At 40.1% G+C, this 21,202-nt stretch overlaps 1 protein-coding gene across 3 annotated transcripts in view; it reads right to left on the bottom strand.

Moving 5' to 3' along the window:
- LOC137084773 (pleckstrin homology domain-containing family G member 2-like) overlaps positions 1-20,737 on the bottom strand; it is a 44,467-nt gene extending 23,730 nt beyond the window's left edge. For 2 of the 3 annotated variants that reach the window (XM_067451216.1, XM_067451218.1), the window contains exons 1-2: positions 20,239-20,737; positions 8,020-8,097 (exon numbers count right to left, since the gene is read on the bottom strand). In XM_067451216.1, coding sequence (XP_067307317.1) covers positions 8,020-8,068 — 49 coding nt within the window. In that variant the 5' untranslated portion in view covers positions 8,069-8,097; positions 20,239-20,737. Of the gene's footprint in view, positions 1-4,969; positions 5,175-8,019; positions 8,098-20,238 lie in introns of those variants that run through there. The other variant, XM_067451217.1, reaches the window with a different exon arrangement.
- Positions 20,738-21,202: the final 465 nt, after the last annotated feature.

Here is a 21,202-nt window from a genome sequence, read left to right as displayed (position 1 = left end):
TATATTTGGTCTCTGAGGAGTGACTGAGGGTCTGGCCTAGAGATGTGTGATGTGCCACTAAACACTGGCAACAAGGTCGTGTGTTTGGATTTGAGGTATCACACACCCAGGGGCATCGGACTGGGGGGATAAAGGGTACCGAGTAACCAGGGCCCAAGGCAGGGGGGGCCCTTAGAAGTCAGATTTCTATACATACACATACATGGTACGGGGGCCCAGCAAGATGGTTTGTACCCAGAGCCTAAAATTTGGTGCTACGCCGCTGCACACACCCCTAACATGTCAGGAGTGCAGTAACAGGATTTGCTCACTTAGCCCGGCTTCCAGATATGAAATATGGATTTGTCTTTCATTTAATTTATTATGTTTTATTCCTTTTATATTTCCTTTTACTGAAACACTAAAAAGTCAGGATGAATATTGCCTGTACTATTGTCTGTACCTCTCACTGAAAGAAAGCACATGTTATCAGTATGTTTTGGTAAGAACTGGTTAGAACTGGAGCTTAATCAGCTCCAACCTTGGAGAGACTGTGTATCTGTGTATGTGCGCAATATTCTGTTACAGATCAGAATGGTGTCAATGGGCACCCTAAGAGATGGGTGGACTTGATGTTCTGGGCAAGCTGGCGCCTGCTCCAGATCCTGAAGGTCACTACGGGCCTGATTCTGGGGTGAAAGCGTCAACAAGTGACACGTCTATGGAAACGTGCATCAGATTAACTGACATGAGTGGAAATTTACCATGACTGTGCATGGTCTCTGAGCCAATCAGAACCATCCACATTGCAGTAATGACGTGGATAAGACCTTGAAAACGGTATAACTGTTGGGACAATTGTATGTACGATAGGGCGAGGCAACGAGACGGTGAGAGAGGGAGCGCGGCCTACGAACTCCTTGTGAGACTTGAAGCTGGCTTCTGCTTTAGAAACTGCAAAATATTCTAAGTACATTTTTCTTTTAATTAATTGCAATCCTGACTCTGTCTTCATTTCTTCACTAGTGGTCCTGGGTCATAAGCTGTTAACCCCTAACAGTAAAAAAAACCAAAAATTAAAAAAAAATTGTTATACTGTATCAGGGTATAACATACCCGCCAAATGCGGGTAGATTTCAGCTGTGGCGGGTACGGCAGCCACTCCCACTAGCCACTTTGGCGGGTTGAATATAATTTCAGTCTACAGCCAAATGAAATGCCAAGACCGTCGTATCACAAAATTACAATTTTATTACAATTCTTTATCGATCAACTTGCAGTAAGTGAAGGCGGGATAGGCAGAATCTCGCTGAATGACACACAACAGAAGCGTGCTCTATCTCTGTCACACGCGCAATCAGTTCTCCAGTGTTGGGCATATAGCATTGCTACAAGTAGTGACGCTACTATCTTAACTACATTTTTCGTTTGCACTTTCCCAAGCATTTCTGAAGATCAAGCTCAAACTGGAAACACAACTGCCAAGTCACCGATATACTTCACATTCTATGTTCCTTTCTGCCTCGCGCAGACGCACACAGTAGATTTTAATACATTTATAATTTCTAAATCATTTCTAAATTACAATTTCTCATCAACCACTTCCCATTTCAATTATTTCTCTTTTTCTCAGTTTTTATGAGTTTGTTTGTGAATGTTTTGGGTCAGTAAGATTTTATTTTATTTATATTTTTGGAAATCATTTATTTAGCAGGGATGCATTAAATTGATCAAGTGACAGTATAGAGATTTATAATGTTGCAAAAGCTTTATATTTCAGATAAATGCTGTTCTTTTGAACTTTCTATTCATCAAAGAATCCTTAAAAAATACACAACTGTTTCAACATTGATAATAATCATAAATGTTTCTTAAGCAGTAAATCATCACATTATACTGATTTCTGAAGGATCATGTGACACTGAAGACTAGAGTAATGATGCTCAAAATTCAGCTTTGCATCACAGGAATAAATTAAATTTTAAAATATATTAAAAGAGAAAACAGTTATTTTATATTTTAATATAATATTTCACAATATTACAGCTTTTTTGTATTTCTAATAACATAAATGCAGCCTTGCTGAGCAGAAGAGACTTTTATAGTGGGTACAGAAAGTATTCAGTCCCCCTTACATTTTTCACTCTTTGTTATATTGCAGCCATTTGCCATTCTCCTTAATGTACACACAGCACCCCATATTGACAGATAAACAGAATTGTTGACATTTTTGCAGATTTATTACAAAAGAAAAAGTGAAATATCACATGGTCCTAAGTATTCAGACCGTTTGCTATGACACTCATATATTTAACTCAGGTGCTGTCCGTTTCTTCTGATCATCCTTGAGATGGTTCTACACCTTCATTTGAGTCCAGCTGTGTTTTATTATACTGATTGGACTAGAATAGTAAAGTCACACACCTGTCTATATAAAACCTTACAGCTCACAGTGCATGTCAGAGCAAATGAGAATCATGAGGTCAAAGGAACTGCCTGGAGAGCTCAGAGACTGAATTGTGGCAAGGCACAGATCTGGCCAATGTTACAAAAATATTTTGCTGCACTTAAGGTTCCTAAGAATACAGTGGCCTCCATAATCCTTAAATGGAAGATGTCTGGGATGACCAAAACCCTTGCTGCTGTGGCTGATCTCCAGAGATGCAGTCGGGAGATGGGAGAAAGTTGTAGAAAGTTAACCATCACTGCAGCCCTCCACCAGTCGGGGCTTTATGGCAGAGTGGCCCGACGGAAGCCTCTCCTCAGTGCAAGACACATGAAAGAGTTTGCTAAAAAAAAACACCTGAAGGACTCCAAGATGGTGAGAAATTCTCTGGTCTAATGAGACCAAGAAAGAACTTTTTGGCCTTAATTCTAAGCGATATGTGTGGAGAAAACCAGGCATTGCTGATCACCTGTCCAATACAGTGCCAACAGTGAAGCATGGTGGTGGCAGCATCATGCTGTGGGGGTGTTTTTCAGCTGCAGGGACAGGACGACTCGTTGCAATTGAGGGAAAGATGAATGCAGCCATGTACAGGGATATCCTGGACGAAAACCTTCTCCAGACTGCTCAAGACCTCAGATTGGGCCGAAGGTTCACCTTCCAACAAGACAATGACCCTAAGCACACAGCTAAAATAACAAAGGAGTGGCTTCACAACAACTCTGTGACTGTTCTTGAATGGCCCAGCCAGAGTCCTGACTTAAAACCAATTATGGAGTGCTGTGTGTACATTAATGAGAAAAAAATGAACTTAAATGATTTTAGCAAATGGCTGCAATATAACAGAGTAAAAAATGTAGGGGGGTCTGAATACTTTCTGTACCCACTGTATGTATGTATATTATATATTTTAGAAAGTAATATGCAAACCTAGAGTAAAAGTACAAAGACAATTGCTTACAATGTGTTTCCTGCAACAACAAAAATCTGCCTGCCTTAAAGGTGTGACTGTGCAAAACTACATGACAATAGTTTGCAGCAAACCCGTACAGGCTGTCAATCTAACGGTGCTGTGCACGCCCTGTATAGACAGGAAACAAAAATCACAACTTCCTGACTGTAATTTGCTGGATGATTAAACCTGCGAACACAGAAGTCATTCAATCAGCCGTGCCCTAAAACGACCAGAACATCTAAATCAAAACAGTGACGTTCTGCCTGAAGAGCCGTATCAGAAACTGAACACAACAGTCTGGTCGTCAAGGCAAGAGAACACAGGCCGGTACAGAGCCCTGTAAGGATTGGCATTGTTTAAAGGCTGAATGCTGGGCTGTGCTCATCACAATGGTGGCCCAGTTACAGGGCACAAGCCGGCAGAGACGAACAATTCTCCATTTCCTCTGACCCAGCAGCCAGGGCGACGCAGTCAACCATTACTCTCTGCACTCTCTTCCTCGCCAAGTCTGCCTAACATCCATCAAGTGTTCAATCTGACCATTAGCTGGAAATGCCTGCAGCCTTTTCTCCCGTTCCCTGCATTCACAGAAGGTTTGAAAACACTTTGGTAATATTGATAGCCTGATTTTGATTTAAACACACTCATAAAGTACATGAAGGCATGTGTTTATCTTATGCTGGCCCCGATCCAAGATCAGCACCACTATGGCGGCAGTCGCACATGAAAAAATGTGAAAACGAGGAAAAAACATGGATTGTAAAATCCTCTAGAGCCAGGCATACATCACAGCTACGGCCATCTTTTACTTTTTCGTTTGATGCCTATCTTAAGATCAGCTGTACTGGATACAACAGCATTCAGGAGCACGTTCAAAGCACGGCATAAATTCAGCCAGACAGATGCATGAAGTGTGACAACGCAAACCCAGTGCATCCTCTGGAACAAAAGCAAACAGACAGGGTACTCTATCACTACTTGGGCATGAAGTCAGAAACGTTCATGTGGCATGGAAGAACCATAAGCAGGGGACTTCTATACCCTAAACCTCATCCCTATGGATTTAGTTATCCCAACACAAGGTTTAAAGAGCCTCTAAACGCGCAGCACGAATTAAGAGTGGATAAATCGGTTGGGATTTCCAACAAAACCTGACCATCTCCAGATAAGACTGATGAACATGTGCGTGAGCCAACACACATATACAGTTCTTCATAATTATATGATTCTTAATGGAAAATGGAAAGACTCGATTAATCGTGCAGCTGTTTTTGAAATCTGAAATAATACATTAGAACTAATTTCCTCTTCATACTTTCATAATTACATAGATCTACTTGGAAATAATGTAAAAAACTGGTATTTGTGTCCATAATTGCGATAAATTATTAGTCAGTGATATGTACTTATTATGAGTTCCAGTAATTGTGGTATTTTCATCATAAATTTCAGTCACTCAAAGTCCAATAAAGAGCCTAACAAGGCTCACCTAACTCCTAACAGAGAATCAGGCCTGTTATGTAGATCACGGAAGTCTGTGGAGATCATTTGGCCAGATGAGTGGAAGCCAAGAGAAAGATATCACATACCTGATCCGCAAGGCACGGCAACATCAGCTGGAATGACCACCAGCGCGGTTAGCTGTGAATTACGTTTTCTTGCTGTAGTTTAGTTAGTCCTCATAACTAATTGCTAGCAACTGGCTAGCACCGTCTTGACATTAGGAGGTATCCAAATGATTTCAGAAACTGAATCCAGCAGAGACTAAGCGGATCTCACCATTCGTAACGCAGACAGGAACCATGCACCATATCTAACGTACATGAAATGTGAGTCTTGCTCACATGTGCACACTTCTCTCTCGCAGAGAGATTTCCTGTCTAGGTGTGTATTAGCGTGCCGGCCGCAAAACCACGTAATTTCGAGAGTTGTCAAACTCTTCAGTCCTTCCCCGAAAATACTGAAGAGCACTTTTGTGATCATTATAATTAGGCTCTGAATTAGGGTTGTATGTGAGTGAATCTCACATGTCCAGGCCAAAAAAAAAGTGGAAAAGCACTTAATTGTCAAAACACTTTCAAATCAAAACAATTTTGATTCAATCTTTAAAAAATCAAAAAACAAATCTGATATTGTATTTTTGTATTCACTTCTTTCACTACTACTTTCACTAAAATTCACTTTCATTTATGGATAAGATGATCACCACCTGTGTTTCTTATGAAAGGTACCACAAAGATGATAATACTTTTATTAAGTAAGTCAATAAAGGATAAATTAATAAAATAAAATAGCTCAGTGCACTGACACTTCACAGTAAGGACTGTAAAATAAAATGTAAAAAAACTTTTATTTAGCATGAATGTATTAAAGGTGCACTATGCAACTTTCCGTCCACTGGAGGGCGCCTATTCTAAACAAATGCGTAGTTTGATGATGCAAAGTGTGAGCACAGTATCCTGGGACATGTGGTCTTCTCATCACAGCCGGTGGAAAATAGGACTCGGGCAGAAATCACGTTCATGGATGCGGTTATTAACATTACTGTAGTCTAAAGCAGAGCAGGATCTAGTGTTGTGGAGCTGAGCACGGGCGCTGGAGCGATTGTTAAACAAATACCCGCCTCGCGAATACCGGGACTTTTATTATGAAGGCACGGGAGACAGTCACCGGTCGCCTGCACTGATCAGCTCTTCTGGTTATGATTTTGAGGTAATGGAGCTCTGTTTATCATATTAGATACATTTAAGTGTGTTTAAAATGATGTTATGACGTTACTCCGTGCGTTCACTTGTTCACACTGCTAAGAGTAAAGCGCTCCTGCCAAATAAAAGCCGAAACCGAGGGTAGCGCAGATATGACGCAATTGACAGGCGACTCCCTCAAACGCAATGCTGAAACGTCCCTGTCCTTAGTTAAAATAGCAATTTTCTCACAATTTACAAATAGTTGGAAAATTTTGGGATATTGTAGGTACTCAACTGAACAAAATATATAACACCGGCCTAGTGGTTTTTGGATATTTTACTGCAAAAATACTACATAGTGCACCTTTAAAGTCAATAAAGACATTTAATATGTTGCAAAAATATTTAACTTTTTAAATTCTATTTTATCATAACTTCAAAATCACAGTTTTTATAAAGCGGCATAACTGCTTTTAATATATAATGACAAGAATAATAATCTTTTTATAATTATAATTTATTATAATAAGAAAAAGGAATGTTTCTTGAGCAGCAAATCATCATATTATTATGATTTCAGGAGGGTTATGTGACACTGAAGACTAGAGAAATGATGCTGAAAATTCAGCTTAAACATCAAAGAAATAAAATGCATTTAAAAATATTTCACAGTAGAAAATGTAATGATATTTCACAATATTTCTATTTTTAATGTATTGAAGATAAATAAATGCAGCCATACCTTCATTTAAAAAAAAAAATTCCCCAAACTTTCGAATGGTAGTGTGTGTCCGTGTGTGTGTGTGTGCTTTGCATTTCTCAACACATCTTAGTTCCTTAATAAAAATCCTCCTCCTCCAGTTAATGACATCATTTTTTATCAAGAACAGAACAGAAAGCAGTATCAAAACTTGCCTGAGCTTGACCACAGCATTACTGAAAGTCTGCTATGCCTTTTTATAGGAATACAGCCTTAAATTACAACAGACATTCAAAAGAAATGACTTTCTCTCTCTCACACACACACACACACACATAAAGCAGCAGAGCTCAAGCAGTGAGTGTTTATCTGTATTAGTGTATCTAGGTGCTCATCCGTCTGTTGAGATACTTCCTGTGTGCCGTGCCAGTCTGCGCCTGACGGCCCCATTACAGGAAGCGGTGAAACCAAACACAAGCGCTTTCCTGCAAAGGTGTTCAGAGCTCAACTCCACCGAGTCATCGCATGCCAGATGAGGTTTAAAATGATATGATCTGGGTCAAATGTCAAAGTTGTTTGTATTCATGCCCTCTTTATTATTTTGGGGTTGATTGGATGCTATTTTTGAATGCATATATTTGATTAACAGGGATTCATTGCTCTTTTGGGATGTCATGTACAGTCTATTAACAGAAACATGACATATTCCAGATTCTATTTGACATCAAAATTTCTTTCCAAACATAAATGTGCCCCCTGGTCTCTTTTGCTTGGTCAGACCCATTTCAATCACGAATTGTTTAGAGAGCCCAATCCAAAACGTGGTGACCAGCCCTAAACAATTGTGATTGTCAGCACATTTCTTGTTCAGTTTGTTTGAATTGATAATGTAAGCAACCATTCTTTGTAAAGTAGGAGAGGCCGAGGTCCAAAAATATCAAGAGGGAGACCACCCCGTCACATTCTGAACCTGATAACTCTTAGCATTTCATTCCTAATAGACACTCTTATCTAGGGCATGCCTGATGGCTTATCTCCACTGAAAACTGCGCAATATCTCGGAAAATTGATCTTTCGTCATTTTCCCAGGCTCTCATTTGTGGTTTTGAACTCAACCACAACACAGAAGTTAACAAAAGCAACTTTAGATTCAGACCGTGAACTAGCAGTTCCTGTCAGTAGCTTTTGATTGGGATATTACATAATCCAGTTAAGATTTTCAAACACTGATATTATTCGATTGGCACCCGACCTTGGTTGCTGTTTTTTTTCGGGTTGTTGCGGCCCGCCCCCTCAGGCATGGTGTGATTCTATCACAGGAAGTAGAAATCTGCAAAACAAATGCAAAGTGTTAAAAACAAACCGGTTTCAGTTGATCTATAAGTAATGTTATGTGACAAATATAATGAAAATCATGGGCAAAAAAAAAAAAATTACAGTAAAAATATAAGATGGCTCAGTGAGTGGCACTGACACCTCACAGTAAGAAGGTCTGTTTAAAAAAAATATAGAAAATCAATAAAATTAAATGAATATTTTAATTATTTTGTTTATTTTATTTTAAAGCTACACTGTGTGATATTTTCCCCCATCTAGCGGTGTAAAGGTATATGACCATCCAGTGAATAATAGTTTCTGTTCCTCTCAATTCTGATTTCGTTTTAACTCCTACGGTGGCCGATTTAGTCCAAGATTAACATGGCAATCCCCCTCTTCACATTCGACACGGTGCCATCGAGTGTTAAAGCACGAAAGGCGAAGCTTAAATTTACGGGTATGTCCCTCTTTGGCTAATGTACTTTCAAGATGGAGGGGCAACATTGCGACCTGGATTCGAACCCCTCACCCGTATGTATTTTCAATGGCATATTATAAACTTACGAGAATACTTTATTACTTGAAAGAAGTAAATATACATATGAGCACATATATTTTTGAAAGAACTAAGTGTTTTTAGCTAAGAATAAACTAAAAAAGTTACACAGTGTAGCTTTAAAGGTGCAGTGTGAAAATGTTAGCGTCATCTAGCGCTGAGGTTGTGAATTTCATCCATCCCTCCCTTTCGAAGCACATAGAGAAGCTACGGTGGCTGACAGAGGACAAAGATGTCGTCTGAGACGGCAGAGAGTAGCGAGCGCTCTGTAGAGAAGTTTGTCCGTTTAGGGCTACTGTAGAATCATGGCGGCGCAAAATGGCGACTTTACTGTAATGTGATCCGCGGTGTATGAAGATAGAAATGGCTCATTCTAAGGTAATAAAAACATAACGGTTCATTATGTAAGGTCTTCATACACCACTGAAAACATAGTTATGTATATTATATTGCATTTCTGTCAATAGATCCTCATAAATACTACACACATCACCTTTAAATTAAATAAATACATTTAACTAAAATCAAATAAAAGAAACATAAGGACACTACACAGTCAGCTCAGACATCATGTACTGTATATTCACAATAATTTAGACTGATAAAAACTACTGCAAACTGGTTCTTTCTTTATCAGTCCTAAAGTGCCTTCCGCTTCTTTCACGAGAAGAGGAAGACAATGAAAAAAAAATCTAGAGGGAAAGAATACCAAAAGGTCTAAGCCAAAGCAATTAAAGAACTGAAATGCAATAGATGCTGTTTGAGTAAGTGGCAGGGGGTGGGTAGCGCACAGCCTTCTCTCGCTCTCTTAAAAAAGAAGAGAAAATTAAACATATGTAATGGTTGGCACAGACACAAAAATCTGCAGCTCTCCTTCCCAAATGTTGAGCATGTGTCCTGTCAGCGCAATTGGTGCTGGGACTTCAGGAAAAGGAAACAATAGGATAGACAGGGCTCCTCTATGATGTGTTAATGTTTATCATATCCCGACAAGCTGTCTCCAACGTCACCTGCCCCGGCCTTCACTCCACAGGCTCCCCGCTGCCCGTCACTCAGAGGACAACACCAGCGGGAAGCTCAGCATCTGAGGGAAAAGCTTTAGCTATCCCGCCACCCTTCATAACTCAGAAAAAGACAGAAATAGTTTGCAGCATAGGGTAGAATTTCTCCTTCCTGGTTTTGCTCTGATGTCCTACAATAAAATTGACACAGGTCTTTTTCAACTTGATTTATGATTTTCAATAAGAAGTAGTTTTATTAGCACAAAAAAAAAACATATCTCGCAAATTAAAATATCCCTAAAATAAAACAGAAAAAGTTTTTCTTAAACAAGTTTGAAATAAAGACAACAAATTGTAAATGCTACAAGTGAATTCAGGCATCACACAAATATATATATTCAGGGTTCGGGCCAAGTTCGAGCTCGAATCCCTCCCCCCGGACAGCACGCCAAATACGCATTTAAATTAACTCTATATAATTATATGTAAGGGTGAACTCGTGAATCAACATTAGGGATGCACTGAAATTGATTTCAGCAAATCAGTTAGAGTGAACTAGCCTGACAAGCCAGACCCACATCAAGATGTTTGGTCTGGAAACTCACCATAGACAGCTCAATCCAAGGGGCGGGATAAAAGATTGTCTTTCAAACTCCCTCTGCACGCGATAGGATAGCGCTACAACCAACCAGAGCAACGAAGGTGAAGCAGAGCTCGTTGACAGATAAAACTTTCGCCGTATCCGGTCGGCTAAACTCCGAACACATCTTCCCTTCTTAAGAATGACTTCAGTGCCGTTCTTTGTTCTTTTCTCAGAGAAAAGCTTAACTCCAAGTCTTCCAGAGTCGCGGTCAAAGCTGATTCGAAAGACCGCCGTTCGCCAGTTTCTGTGTTTACTAGAAGCACGCAAACACAACTCGGCCGTTATTATGTTAAGCCCCGCCCACTGACTCTACACACGATGTGATTGGCCCAACCAGAGTTTGGCGTTTACAGCTCAGAAGGGTATTGAGAGTTGCTAGACACTCGCGGGCAGATTAGATTTGCTGCCGCTAGGGTGCGTCTAGATTTCTAGGCTAAGAGTGAACAGAAACCATCTTGAATTTTTTTTTTTTTTTGAAGTGTAATTTGATTCAGTTTGCCTCACGTCCCATTACATAACTTGGAGAGGGCGAGGTTTATGACCTATACTGCATCCAGCCCCCTGGGTGCGATCGAGATATCACTTTTATATCTACATATTTCATATATTTCTATGGTACAATTACTCAGGCAGAGTCGCTTTGAAGTTGTGCATCTTCGGAAGTGTAAGCGTGCGCAAAATTACAAAAGATGCTGTGCGAGAGTGAATACTGAGCGCTGAACACTAGTATATTTTTTGGCTCATATTGTCTCTTTAGGCCAAAAATGAGAATAAACTATACATTTTGGCGGCCGAAATTTCGGTGTATCCCTGTTTGCCATTGGTTTTTCTGAAGTTTTGGATCTGAAGTTTTGGATCAAATACCAGAGAGGGCCAGAGTCGGTGTGGGCGTGATCTAGACTAGCTCCTGTTATTTAGGCAGCTCTGTTTGTCTCATACTTCAGTTGCATTGAAACACTCAAAAGCCAAGCGTAATGATCTGTTTTGGATGTCTACTAACCAGACTCAATTAAAAATTACCCTGGCACTTTTCCATGCACTGTCCTTCAGAGTGCTTCTCACCGCAGTCCCCCGGGTCCTTTAGGGCTCATTTCCAGCTCTGCCTCATTAAAGGCATCTCACTTCCTGTAACTGCAAGCATGAAGGTTGTAGAACACTACAAGCATTTGCGGTTAAAACCCCATGTATTTTTTTGGCTCCAGAGCTTGTTTGCTGCGAAATTCCCAAATTCCAGAAATGGAATTGTGGTAAAAATTAACTCGCTTTAGGACAAGTTTCTAATAGCGAATAAATGTTACCGTCGGGGAGAAGGTTGCAGGGGGGTGGGTGACAGCAAGCATTTCTGAGGCCGAGTGGATGCGAGCCAACATCTGGTTAGCCAGCGCAGAGGTTAGAATGAGGTTAGCGAGACTCTACTCTCCCTAATGCAGAGCAGCCAGTCTCCATACGTCTTCCAAACACCCTGACTTGCTCCTCGAGCAAAATTGCAACTTTGTCATAATGAAAAATGTTGAGCGGGAGGCCTTTTTCCACCCTGTAATTTTCATTACAGTTGCATCTCTTGTGGCATCATTCCAGGTGCATCCGTACGCTCCACACTTTGACAGTCATAGACAAAACTACCCGCTGACAGAGTCCTATTACACTGGACAGCTGTGTGCGTGTTCTTGCCTGCACATGTGTGTGAGTGTATTGGGGAGTTTTCTTTTGCGTGTCTAAATGGTAGAAGAGCTGGATGACAATTATATGTTAGTGGGAACGAGTTGACTGTTTTTTGTATTGTTATATAAAAGAGTCAGTCACTGACACACAGCAGAGCCCTTAAAAAGACAGTCCTTAAAGGATGTTTTCACAGTAATGCCATGGAACAGGGTTTCCCTAAACGGGGTTAGTGAAAATCTAAGAATTAAAGTCCTGAATATTCCCTTTCATGCAGTGTGTAATATCGCTGTTTGTGAATGTAAACGTTCAGCAAAGTTGTAAAGTCGAAAGTGCACAGTTATTGCCTTCCAAAAGAAAGAATTGACTCTGAAACGCCTAAACGAGTCGTTTGTAATCAGTTACAGTTCTACGTCACTAGACAATACATTTACATAATGTCCGCCTGTCCATCTGTGAACAACTTGACCAGCACTCAGACGTCATTTTACTGATGACTGCTTCTCAATCTCAGAGTTCAACGCAGGATTCGCAAACGCTCGCTCTTGAAAGATGGGTCAGTACCAGTTTATTTGGACCAGCTTGCTTCTCAGAATCACAACCTGTACGTATGAATAATTATTAATGTATATATTTTATACCCAGCCTTAAAAATACAGTTTTGTGTTTTATATTGTGTAAGTTTCTGGCTAACTTACGTCATTACTGTCTTACTAAAATACTTCTGCTCATCTGTTGTGGGCCACTATTACCTAACACTGTGTGTATTAATGCAGATTGTCTGTCGTTCTTACTACTTTGAGTAAAGATAAAGGATGGAGCAAGATTTGTTTTGCAAACTTTAATGTTACATCAGTCATTCATGTTACTCCTTGGCTAACTTATGCGCTGTTATTGATACATTTCCCGCATGTGCAGCGCAATTTTTTTTTAAATAATTGCATGGGTTGATTGATGGACACTTGTTAATGCTGATGGTGAGGAATTACAGCTGCAACATCTCATAATTTTCCTCAAAAGGAGTAGCGTATCACTGTGAAACGTCCTGCTCAAGTCATCCTTGTAATGGAGGTTTGGGTCAAATATCTAGTTGTACCAATATTTCGTCAATGTTTCTAAATTGACACCATCGTTACTGTTTTTTCAGAGTGTGCAATCGCTGAGATTTAGGAAGCCTCCAGACAGAGCCAAAGTTCACTTATGGTAATGGACATTTAGCATCCGAAAGACGTGCTGCACGCGCTAGACAAATCACAACAGACTGGGCATCTGGCCAATCAGAGCAGAGTAGCTCGTGGAAAGGAGGGACTTAGAGAGATCGATTCATCCGTCGAGACGTTTGAGAATCACTGAAAAATGTGGTGATGTGCAATGCATATTATGAGAAAATTAAAATCTTTTTTGACCGTTGATGCATGTAAATCTGTTGTTGAAAACCTCCAAGGCAAAATTAGGAGTCTTTAAAATAGCATAATATTAATATTAATATAAGTGCTTTAATAGTAGTTCTCCTTCTGGAACCATCAATTGTCAGTAAAGATTAGAAAAAAGTAAAATAAAAAACTATTGCTTTTGGCAATGACCTGTAAAGAATTACCAACAGATGAATTCCTATTGCTAACAGAGCCCACTACTGTAAACATGCTCACACCCAATGAAACGTCCGAGAGGTGCATGTGTGTGTGTGGAAAGAGGTGAAGATGTGTTTTGATGTTTAACAGCTGACCTGTTCACAAAGTGAGGTCAATGCTGATGCACCCAAACACATAAATAAACAAGAGCGTGACTATTGTAGCCTACGTGAGAGGGGTCAGTATACCGGCCCTGATGCTCTATTGTCTTACACTGAGTTTTGAGGGTTATTGTTTCTTTTCCAGCTGACCTTCACATTTCCCCATGGAGCCGGACCACAACACTGCCATCCACCTCTCCACTCCCCCTCCGACATGTCTGCCCAAAGACAGCACCATATTTTTTTTAGTCGTTTCCTTGTTCGGTTAGACAACAAAGGCTTCCCAAACACAATGGATAATGCCCAGTTGGGATAGGCAACCGTATACACAAATGCTGGTGAGGAAACGCAGTGGGCATGAAAGCGAAGGGGCAGTGAGGAGGGAGGGACAGTAATGCAGGCCACACTGTATGTGGTCCTTAATCACATGAGGTTGAGAGGAGTTTGAGGAGCCTTTTGTTTCAAGTCTTTGTTCAATATTGTATGTTCTTGTAGAGAGGAGGGTGTAAAATATGGTAATAACAAAACAGTTTCTAAGCCCAACTCATAATTGGCCCTGAAGGACATGAACATGTCACTTCTGTTTTAAGAAAACTGCACCTATTTTGTGTTGTTGGTGTGTGTGTGTGTGTGTGTGGGGGGGGGGGGGGGGGGGGGGGGTTTACATCATATTCCAAATAATATTCACCAGCCATACTGATCAGGTTAATAACATGTCCCCTTCAATGTTTCAGATTGTTCTTACTAACACATTTAATAGCTTTGGGAATTTGGCCTACATTTTGAAATGACCCGTTAGTGCAGAGAGTAACAGCTGTGCATCAGTAATGCAGTCCATGTGAGATCGTCCACATTTGGCCATTATCAACAGGCCAGAAAGATCTGAGCATTCCCTGAAAATTCACACTATGAAACGGGGACCAGTGACCTTACGATGACCAATGGAAAGCAGTTTATATAGTTCAAAAGACCCATATTCTTGGTCTTTTCAATAATGTGTCAAGATTGCACAGAAAGGCAATCATTCCCCAGAGAACATGCAGTGAGGGGAAAGAGTTTTGGCCGAGAGGGCTGAAACATCCAAGTTCCTGAGGCTCAATAAAAGTGTCATCGGGTGTAGTGAAGAGTGAGGCTATAAAAAAAAGGCCTGTAGCCCTGAGCTCTTGCCTGCTCCACCAGGGAATCCCCTTTGTCTTAGTATATGCAACTAATTATAGAAGGAAATCTGTGCTGCCAATGGTGTCTATAAAATAATTAGTGTCTATCCATAAAGTTCAAGGTAACAAACTAGCATGCAGCCTAATCAATTTATCAGAGGCGAGAAAAGGGGGGGCTAATGGACCTTTTAGTAGCCAGGAAAAGGAAACACTGTCATGCAAAGTGTACCGAGCTTGGGAAGTTAAACAGTTATATATCACAAGCAGGAATGCCTCTAGTGATCAAAGATAAGAGATAAAAAAAGATGAATGGATAAACGATCCAGGCAAAGACTAAGTGTAGACAGAAGGAATGACGCAGAAATGTTGTGAGCTTTGACCTGGATGAAAGAACGTGGCAGGGGTGCACATAGAAACCTGGGGTGAAGAGTCACAGAGAAGCGCAGGAGGGTGGGACGGATTACTCATGGAAGACGCTGTTCAACTCGGGCAGTGCGGATTTGAGTCACCAGACAGAGGACGGCATTCACAGCTGTGCGTTTTTACACACCTGCACTTGGAAACTCTCACAAACGTACCCGTTCCATCACCACTGCAAACACAAGACTTCTGAGAGGAACAGAGTCAGCAAACTCAGCCGTCAACAACCTCGTCCCCTCCCAAACCCATCAACTCTTTGAACCACTTCCAGCTTTTTTCTACTTCACCAGTGGCAGAAATGCCACTGTTTGAGGGAGAGGGGTGTAAAATCTGCTAAGGAACTGCTCTTGCATTACTTCTGTTTGCATTACTACCTCAATTAAAACCCCAACGTGGACATCTGCTTTATCTGGGAATAACTTAGAACATTTGCATTTGAGATGAAAATGCTAATTAAATGCATTTTCTAATAGAACATCTACAGCCAAAAATAAAACTTCTGTCATTAATTTATCACCATCAAGTTTTCTGAACCTGTATGACTTTCGTTCACCTTTAGAACACAAATGAAGATCTTTTTGATGAAATCTGAGGGCTTTCCCTCTGTTGGCAGCTACACAACTACCACTTTGATGCTTCAAAAAGTTCATATAGAGATCGTAAAACGAAACCATATGAATTGAGTGGTTTAATCCAAATTTTCTGAAGAGACACGATCGCTTTATATGACAAACAGATTTAATTATATCCTCACATAAATATTCATCATCTCGCGCATCGGTTGTGGTAAACGGAAGCTTAAACATGTTAGCTTGACATGCGAGAACCAGTGAGGTAATTTTTGTGTTACGCGGCACATTTGAGCTTCAGCAAGAACCAATGAGGTTCATTCTCATGTTACACATTACATGTGAGCTTCAACAAGAACCAATGAGGTCCATTCTCGTGTTACACAGCACGTTCAAGCTTCAGCAAGAACCAATGAGGTCCATTCTCGTGTTACACATCACATTTGAGCTTCAACAAGAACCAATGAGGTCCATTCTCGTGTTACACATCACGTTTGAGCTTCAGCAAGAACCATTGAGGTTCATTCTCGTGTTATGCATCACGTTTGAGCTTCTGCAAAAACCAATGAGGTTCATTCTTGTGTTAAGCATCACGTTTAAGCTTCAGCAAGAACCAATGAGGTTCATTCTCATGTTACGCATCACATTTGAGCTTCTGCAAGAACAAATGAGGTCCATTCTCGTGTTACACAGCACGTTAAAGCTTCAGCAAGAACCAATGAGGTCCATTCTCGTGTTACACATCACATTTGAGCTTCAACAAGAACCAATGAGGTACATTCTCGTGTTACACATCACGTTTGAGCTTCAGCAAGAACCATTGAGGTTCATTCTCGTGTTATGCATCACGTTTGAGCTTCTGCAAAAACCAATGAGGTTCATTCTTGTGTTAAGCATCACGTTTAAGCTTCAGCAAGAACCAATGAGGTTCCTTCTCATGTTACGCATCACATTTGAGCTTCAGCAAGAACCAATGAGGTTCATTCTCATGTTACGCATCACATTTGAGCTTCTGCAAGAACAAATGAGGTCCATTCTCTTGCTACGCAGCATGTTTGAGCTTCAACAAGAACCAATGAGGTTCATTCTAGTGTAACACAGCACGTTTAAGCATCTTCAAGAACCAAAAAGGTTTATTCTCACACGTCAAGCAATAGTTGAGCTTGTCAATGTTTCTAATCAATGTTTAACCCTTAAACATATACGTCACTCACTCACTACTATCCTCATTAATTTTTTACATTTAAACATCAACCTTCTTAATAGGTCCCTCAATTAATTAATTTTAAACTATATAATAAGAAAACTATGTCTGTATAGGGTTCTTAACTACCTGAGGTCTGTACCAGTGTAAGTATATTTTTTCTGCACAACAATAATTTAATCTTTGATGACTGAATAAGTATAATTCACCTTTATTCCACAAGGTGGTAATGTCTGATAAACAATAATGAAGTGACGTTTCACTCATAGTTACTGCAGGCAGAAAACAAAAGAATAGGAAGTATCATCAGCAAAGCTTGAAATGGCTCAGATTTACTGCAGAGCAAGTACTGAACACAATAACTGTCACTGTTTCTTGATGGTGGATCTAGTGAAGAACCCGTCAGTGATCGAAAAATTTATTTTGAAGACGTTGAAAGTGATAGTTTTGAGAATATGTTTGAGATGGCAAATATGAGGAAGATGCTGAATGTACAGAAATTAGCTCTGACGAGGAGTTATGATGGTATAAAATGCTCAAACTGAGCCCTTCCAAATGTGCTTTATTTTATTCTACTGCAATTGTTACTCTAATATCAGGAGAGTTTTATATAGATTGCGACAGGTAGAGATCCATCCGTGTTAGCTATAGATCCGGGTCCCTAAGACCAGAATATGTAATATTGATTGGCGAAACATTCATTTAAGAGTTAAATGTTACTAAAAGCCTAAATTAAATCTGTTCATCATATAAAGCGATCAAGACTCTTGATACAGTTTTTTCTAAACCGCTAAATTCATATGGATTTGTTTTACCATTTCTATATGAACTTTTTTAAGTGTCAAAATGGTTGTTGCGTACTTGCATAGCTGTCGTAGAGGGACAGAAAGCTCTTGATCAAATAGATAATTTGTGTTATGAAGATGACCGAAAGTCTTATATATTTGGAATGACATGAGGGTGAGAAATTAACGACAGAATTCAAATTGTTGGGTGAACTATCCTTTTAAGCCTAAATGTATACTTCGTTTGTTTACACATGCTTTGCTTACAGTCGAATGCATTCACTTTTAAACTATGCATCATTTGAAAGCTTGCGAGAACACAAGCACTTCACACTAGAAAACGTATTCTTTGTCTATCATCTGTACTATTTCTCTATAAAATATAGGAGCGATAAAACGTAGTTGTAGAGTAGTTTGTTGTTGTTGTTCCATGTAAAACAACGGAGCAGGTCATTTAATTGCACTAATTAGAGCAACAATATTTAATGTGCGTGCAAGCTGAGAGTAAAAAGTATGCACAGTTTTTTTGTTAAAAATCAAGACTGCGCACATATACTACATGTATGCTGATAACAACATTTCGACTTTGGGTGCTAAAGCTCAGCGATTGCAACAAAAATTACTGCCACTATGAAAGATGATACACAGAATTCGAGCTGCGCTTTGCACCTCAGACATGTATTGTACACCATCACTCCCTGTGGGACATGGAGCATGAAGCTGGGAAGCTCATCAGCCCAAATTTTTGTAGCTGGGGTGCACTGGGAGGAAATGGGGATTTGGCTTATTCCCTCCAAGCTCTTAGGAGGAGAGGGTTTGTCTCCTAAATTCATGGTAAACTAAGCAGCAGACCGGCATTAGCAAGGACAGTTTTCCAAGTGAATAAGTGGATGGTGAAAAGGGGATGTTGGTTTTCAAAGCAAACAGAGCTTTGCATGTTAACCTTCACATTCAAAGGTCCAAACATCCAGAGGGAGGGTTTGGCTGACTTCCTGCCTCTCAGTTCAGATTCCATGACCAATCCCGAAGCCTATTCTTCTCTTTGATATGATGAAAATGACCAAACAATACCCTTTCCCCCCCAAAGACCCAAATGGGCGATACTTAAGATATTTTTTGCCCTGCAATATGCTGCAACTTTCAAAATAACAGAATAAGCTGGAAAAACACAAGTGTCATTTGCAGAGAAACTTTGTTTTCAGAACTCAAATCCATGTGTTGACATTTTCAAGAATGGTAGACCTTTAGGTTGGTCTGTGTCCTGTTTGAGTCTTGAGTGTTTGAAAGAAAAATATACGTGAACCTACAGCTCTACTGAGAGATGAAATGACAGACAAACTGTGTGGTGTGTTTAGATCATAAAATGCAACAGCATGAACTTGCAAAACAGCAGCATATAATGTCATTCAGAAGAGCTGGGACGCATTAAATATTTTTTTGCCCATCAATCACATGATTTCACTGAGTTGAAGTTGAGTTTCTTTTTTTAATAGCAAATGACATATTTTGGGCTTAACTTAGGCAATATTTGCACATACAGATTCCCACTTGTAAAGACTGACATCTTTTCAATGAGTTTGTATTCCCGGCTGAAGTAAATTGAGACCAGACGGGATTTGTTGGGAAGTTTTATTTGTCCACCCCGAATAGTCAGCATTCCAGCTGCTTAAGAAAATAGTGTTTGTTGAGGAAGAGAGGGGGGCTGTAAGAGTGGTTGAGAAAGTTTGGACTTCTTCATAAATGTCTGACAAAAGAGCTGATGCTGAAAGCAATCCCATGTCGAAGGGTTTTCCAGGGCTGTCTGTGAGCTAACGCTGAGGCAATTCACATTTTAAAGAATGAGTCTATACCCTGCTGGAAGAAATAAAAAAACGCCTAGGTGGTAGCTGGTCTGTTGAGGTGGTTTTAGAGAGGTTTGGGGAACACGTCAGGCTGGAAACCCTGCTGAAAAAAACCTTGATCCAGCCTAAACTTCTCTCTGGTCTCACAATCAGGTATTTTAATTTGGTTTCACTGCTCTCCCGACCAGCTAAAACTTCCCCAAATCAATCAAAAACCACAAGAGACCAGCATAACCTGAGAGATTTAGGCTGCAGTGAAATGAAAGCATACTGGATTTTTTATGAAATCATAATTAGGAACTGAATGGTAAAAATAACTTTGCAGCGAGTAAACAGCTATATAAATGATGAAGATATAAATGTTAACAAGAACTAAGGTCAAAAACATGATGAGGATGATGATGATGATGATGATGATGATGATTAAACTGTAACCTATCAACACAGTTGATAACACAGACACAAAAATATAAATTATAGAAATATATAAAGTCTTACGCACGGGGTAGGCATATTCATATTTTCCATATCTTTGCTCGTGAGAAAATCACATTGACAAGCAACAGTTGACAAGCTATGACACGTACCTTTACAGGTGTGCTGTTCGGAGACATCAAAAGTAATGCAGCCAATGTACGTACTCCGTTTCCAATCCTAATATCCCACTTTGGTGAAAAGGGTCAAGAGTTTTCCCAGCTCGTGAGCATCAGTGAGTATTCCTACTACTAAACAGAAAGTCTCGAGGCTTGGCTTCATGTAGTGTAATGTCCTAAGCAACGCTGGATGCTCCAGTGTTCAGTTCCCAAATTTCTTGAGAATCTCGCCGCTGAGTATGAGACGTCATCCTGGATCCTACTCGCGCGAACAGTCCCATATGAGTAACAGTCACGCGTCACTCACTGTGAAGATGTTACGCTGAAAAAGATGTTATGCTGCGAACGCTGAAAGAAACGCCATAGGGTTAAAGACTTAAGCATGGGACGTCATTTTTGTTTCTTTGTCCCTGTTCAAATTGGTGAACTGAGAAAGACTGAAGTGAAGGGAGACTGCATGTGCCTTGAAAGTAACTGTGCGCGAGTGAGAGAAGAGTAGGCTATTGACGTGCCCCCTGTGGACACAGACTCCTTGAACTTCCTGTCAGTGTTAACTCCTTTACTGCTGCTGTCCTCGTTCATCATTTTTCTTCGGGGAATATAATCAGTCAGCCCAAAAGTGTACAATTACGACGGATGAGTGCAGAGATTAACAAAGTGTTTCTATGAGCAGCGGTAGATTATCAAATTTGTAGAGCTATTAAAAACGCGTTAAATTAGCCGGAGAGGTAGGCTAATGATCTGTCTTTAAGTCACAGTGCCAACATCCCGAGGTCAAATAACCTGAATTTACGTTATGTTCTCGTTTTCATATACTATTCCAGTAGGGGAGACCAGGGTTAGTTGTCATGAGCTGTTTTAGGCTATATAACATTAATTCATGAATCAGCAAAACGTGTAACAGAAATATATCAAGCCACAGCCTTTGCCAACAAATATTGTAATTAATACATTTAGA

The sequence above is a fragment of the Pseudorasbora parva genome, chromosome 8, assembly GCF_024679245.1.
Source record: "Pseudorasbora parva isolate DD20220531a chromosome 8, ASM2467924v1, whole genome shotgun sequence".
Taxonomy (NCBI): Eukaryota; Metazoa; Chordata; class Actinopteri; order Cypriniformes; family Gobionidae; genus Pseudorasbora; species Pseudorasbora parva.
The sequence above is the reverse complement of the archived record's forward strand: the minus strand, read 5'-3'. Positions and strand labels throughout refer to the sequence as shown.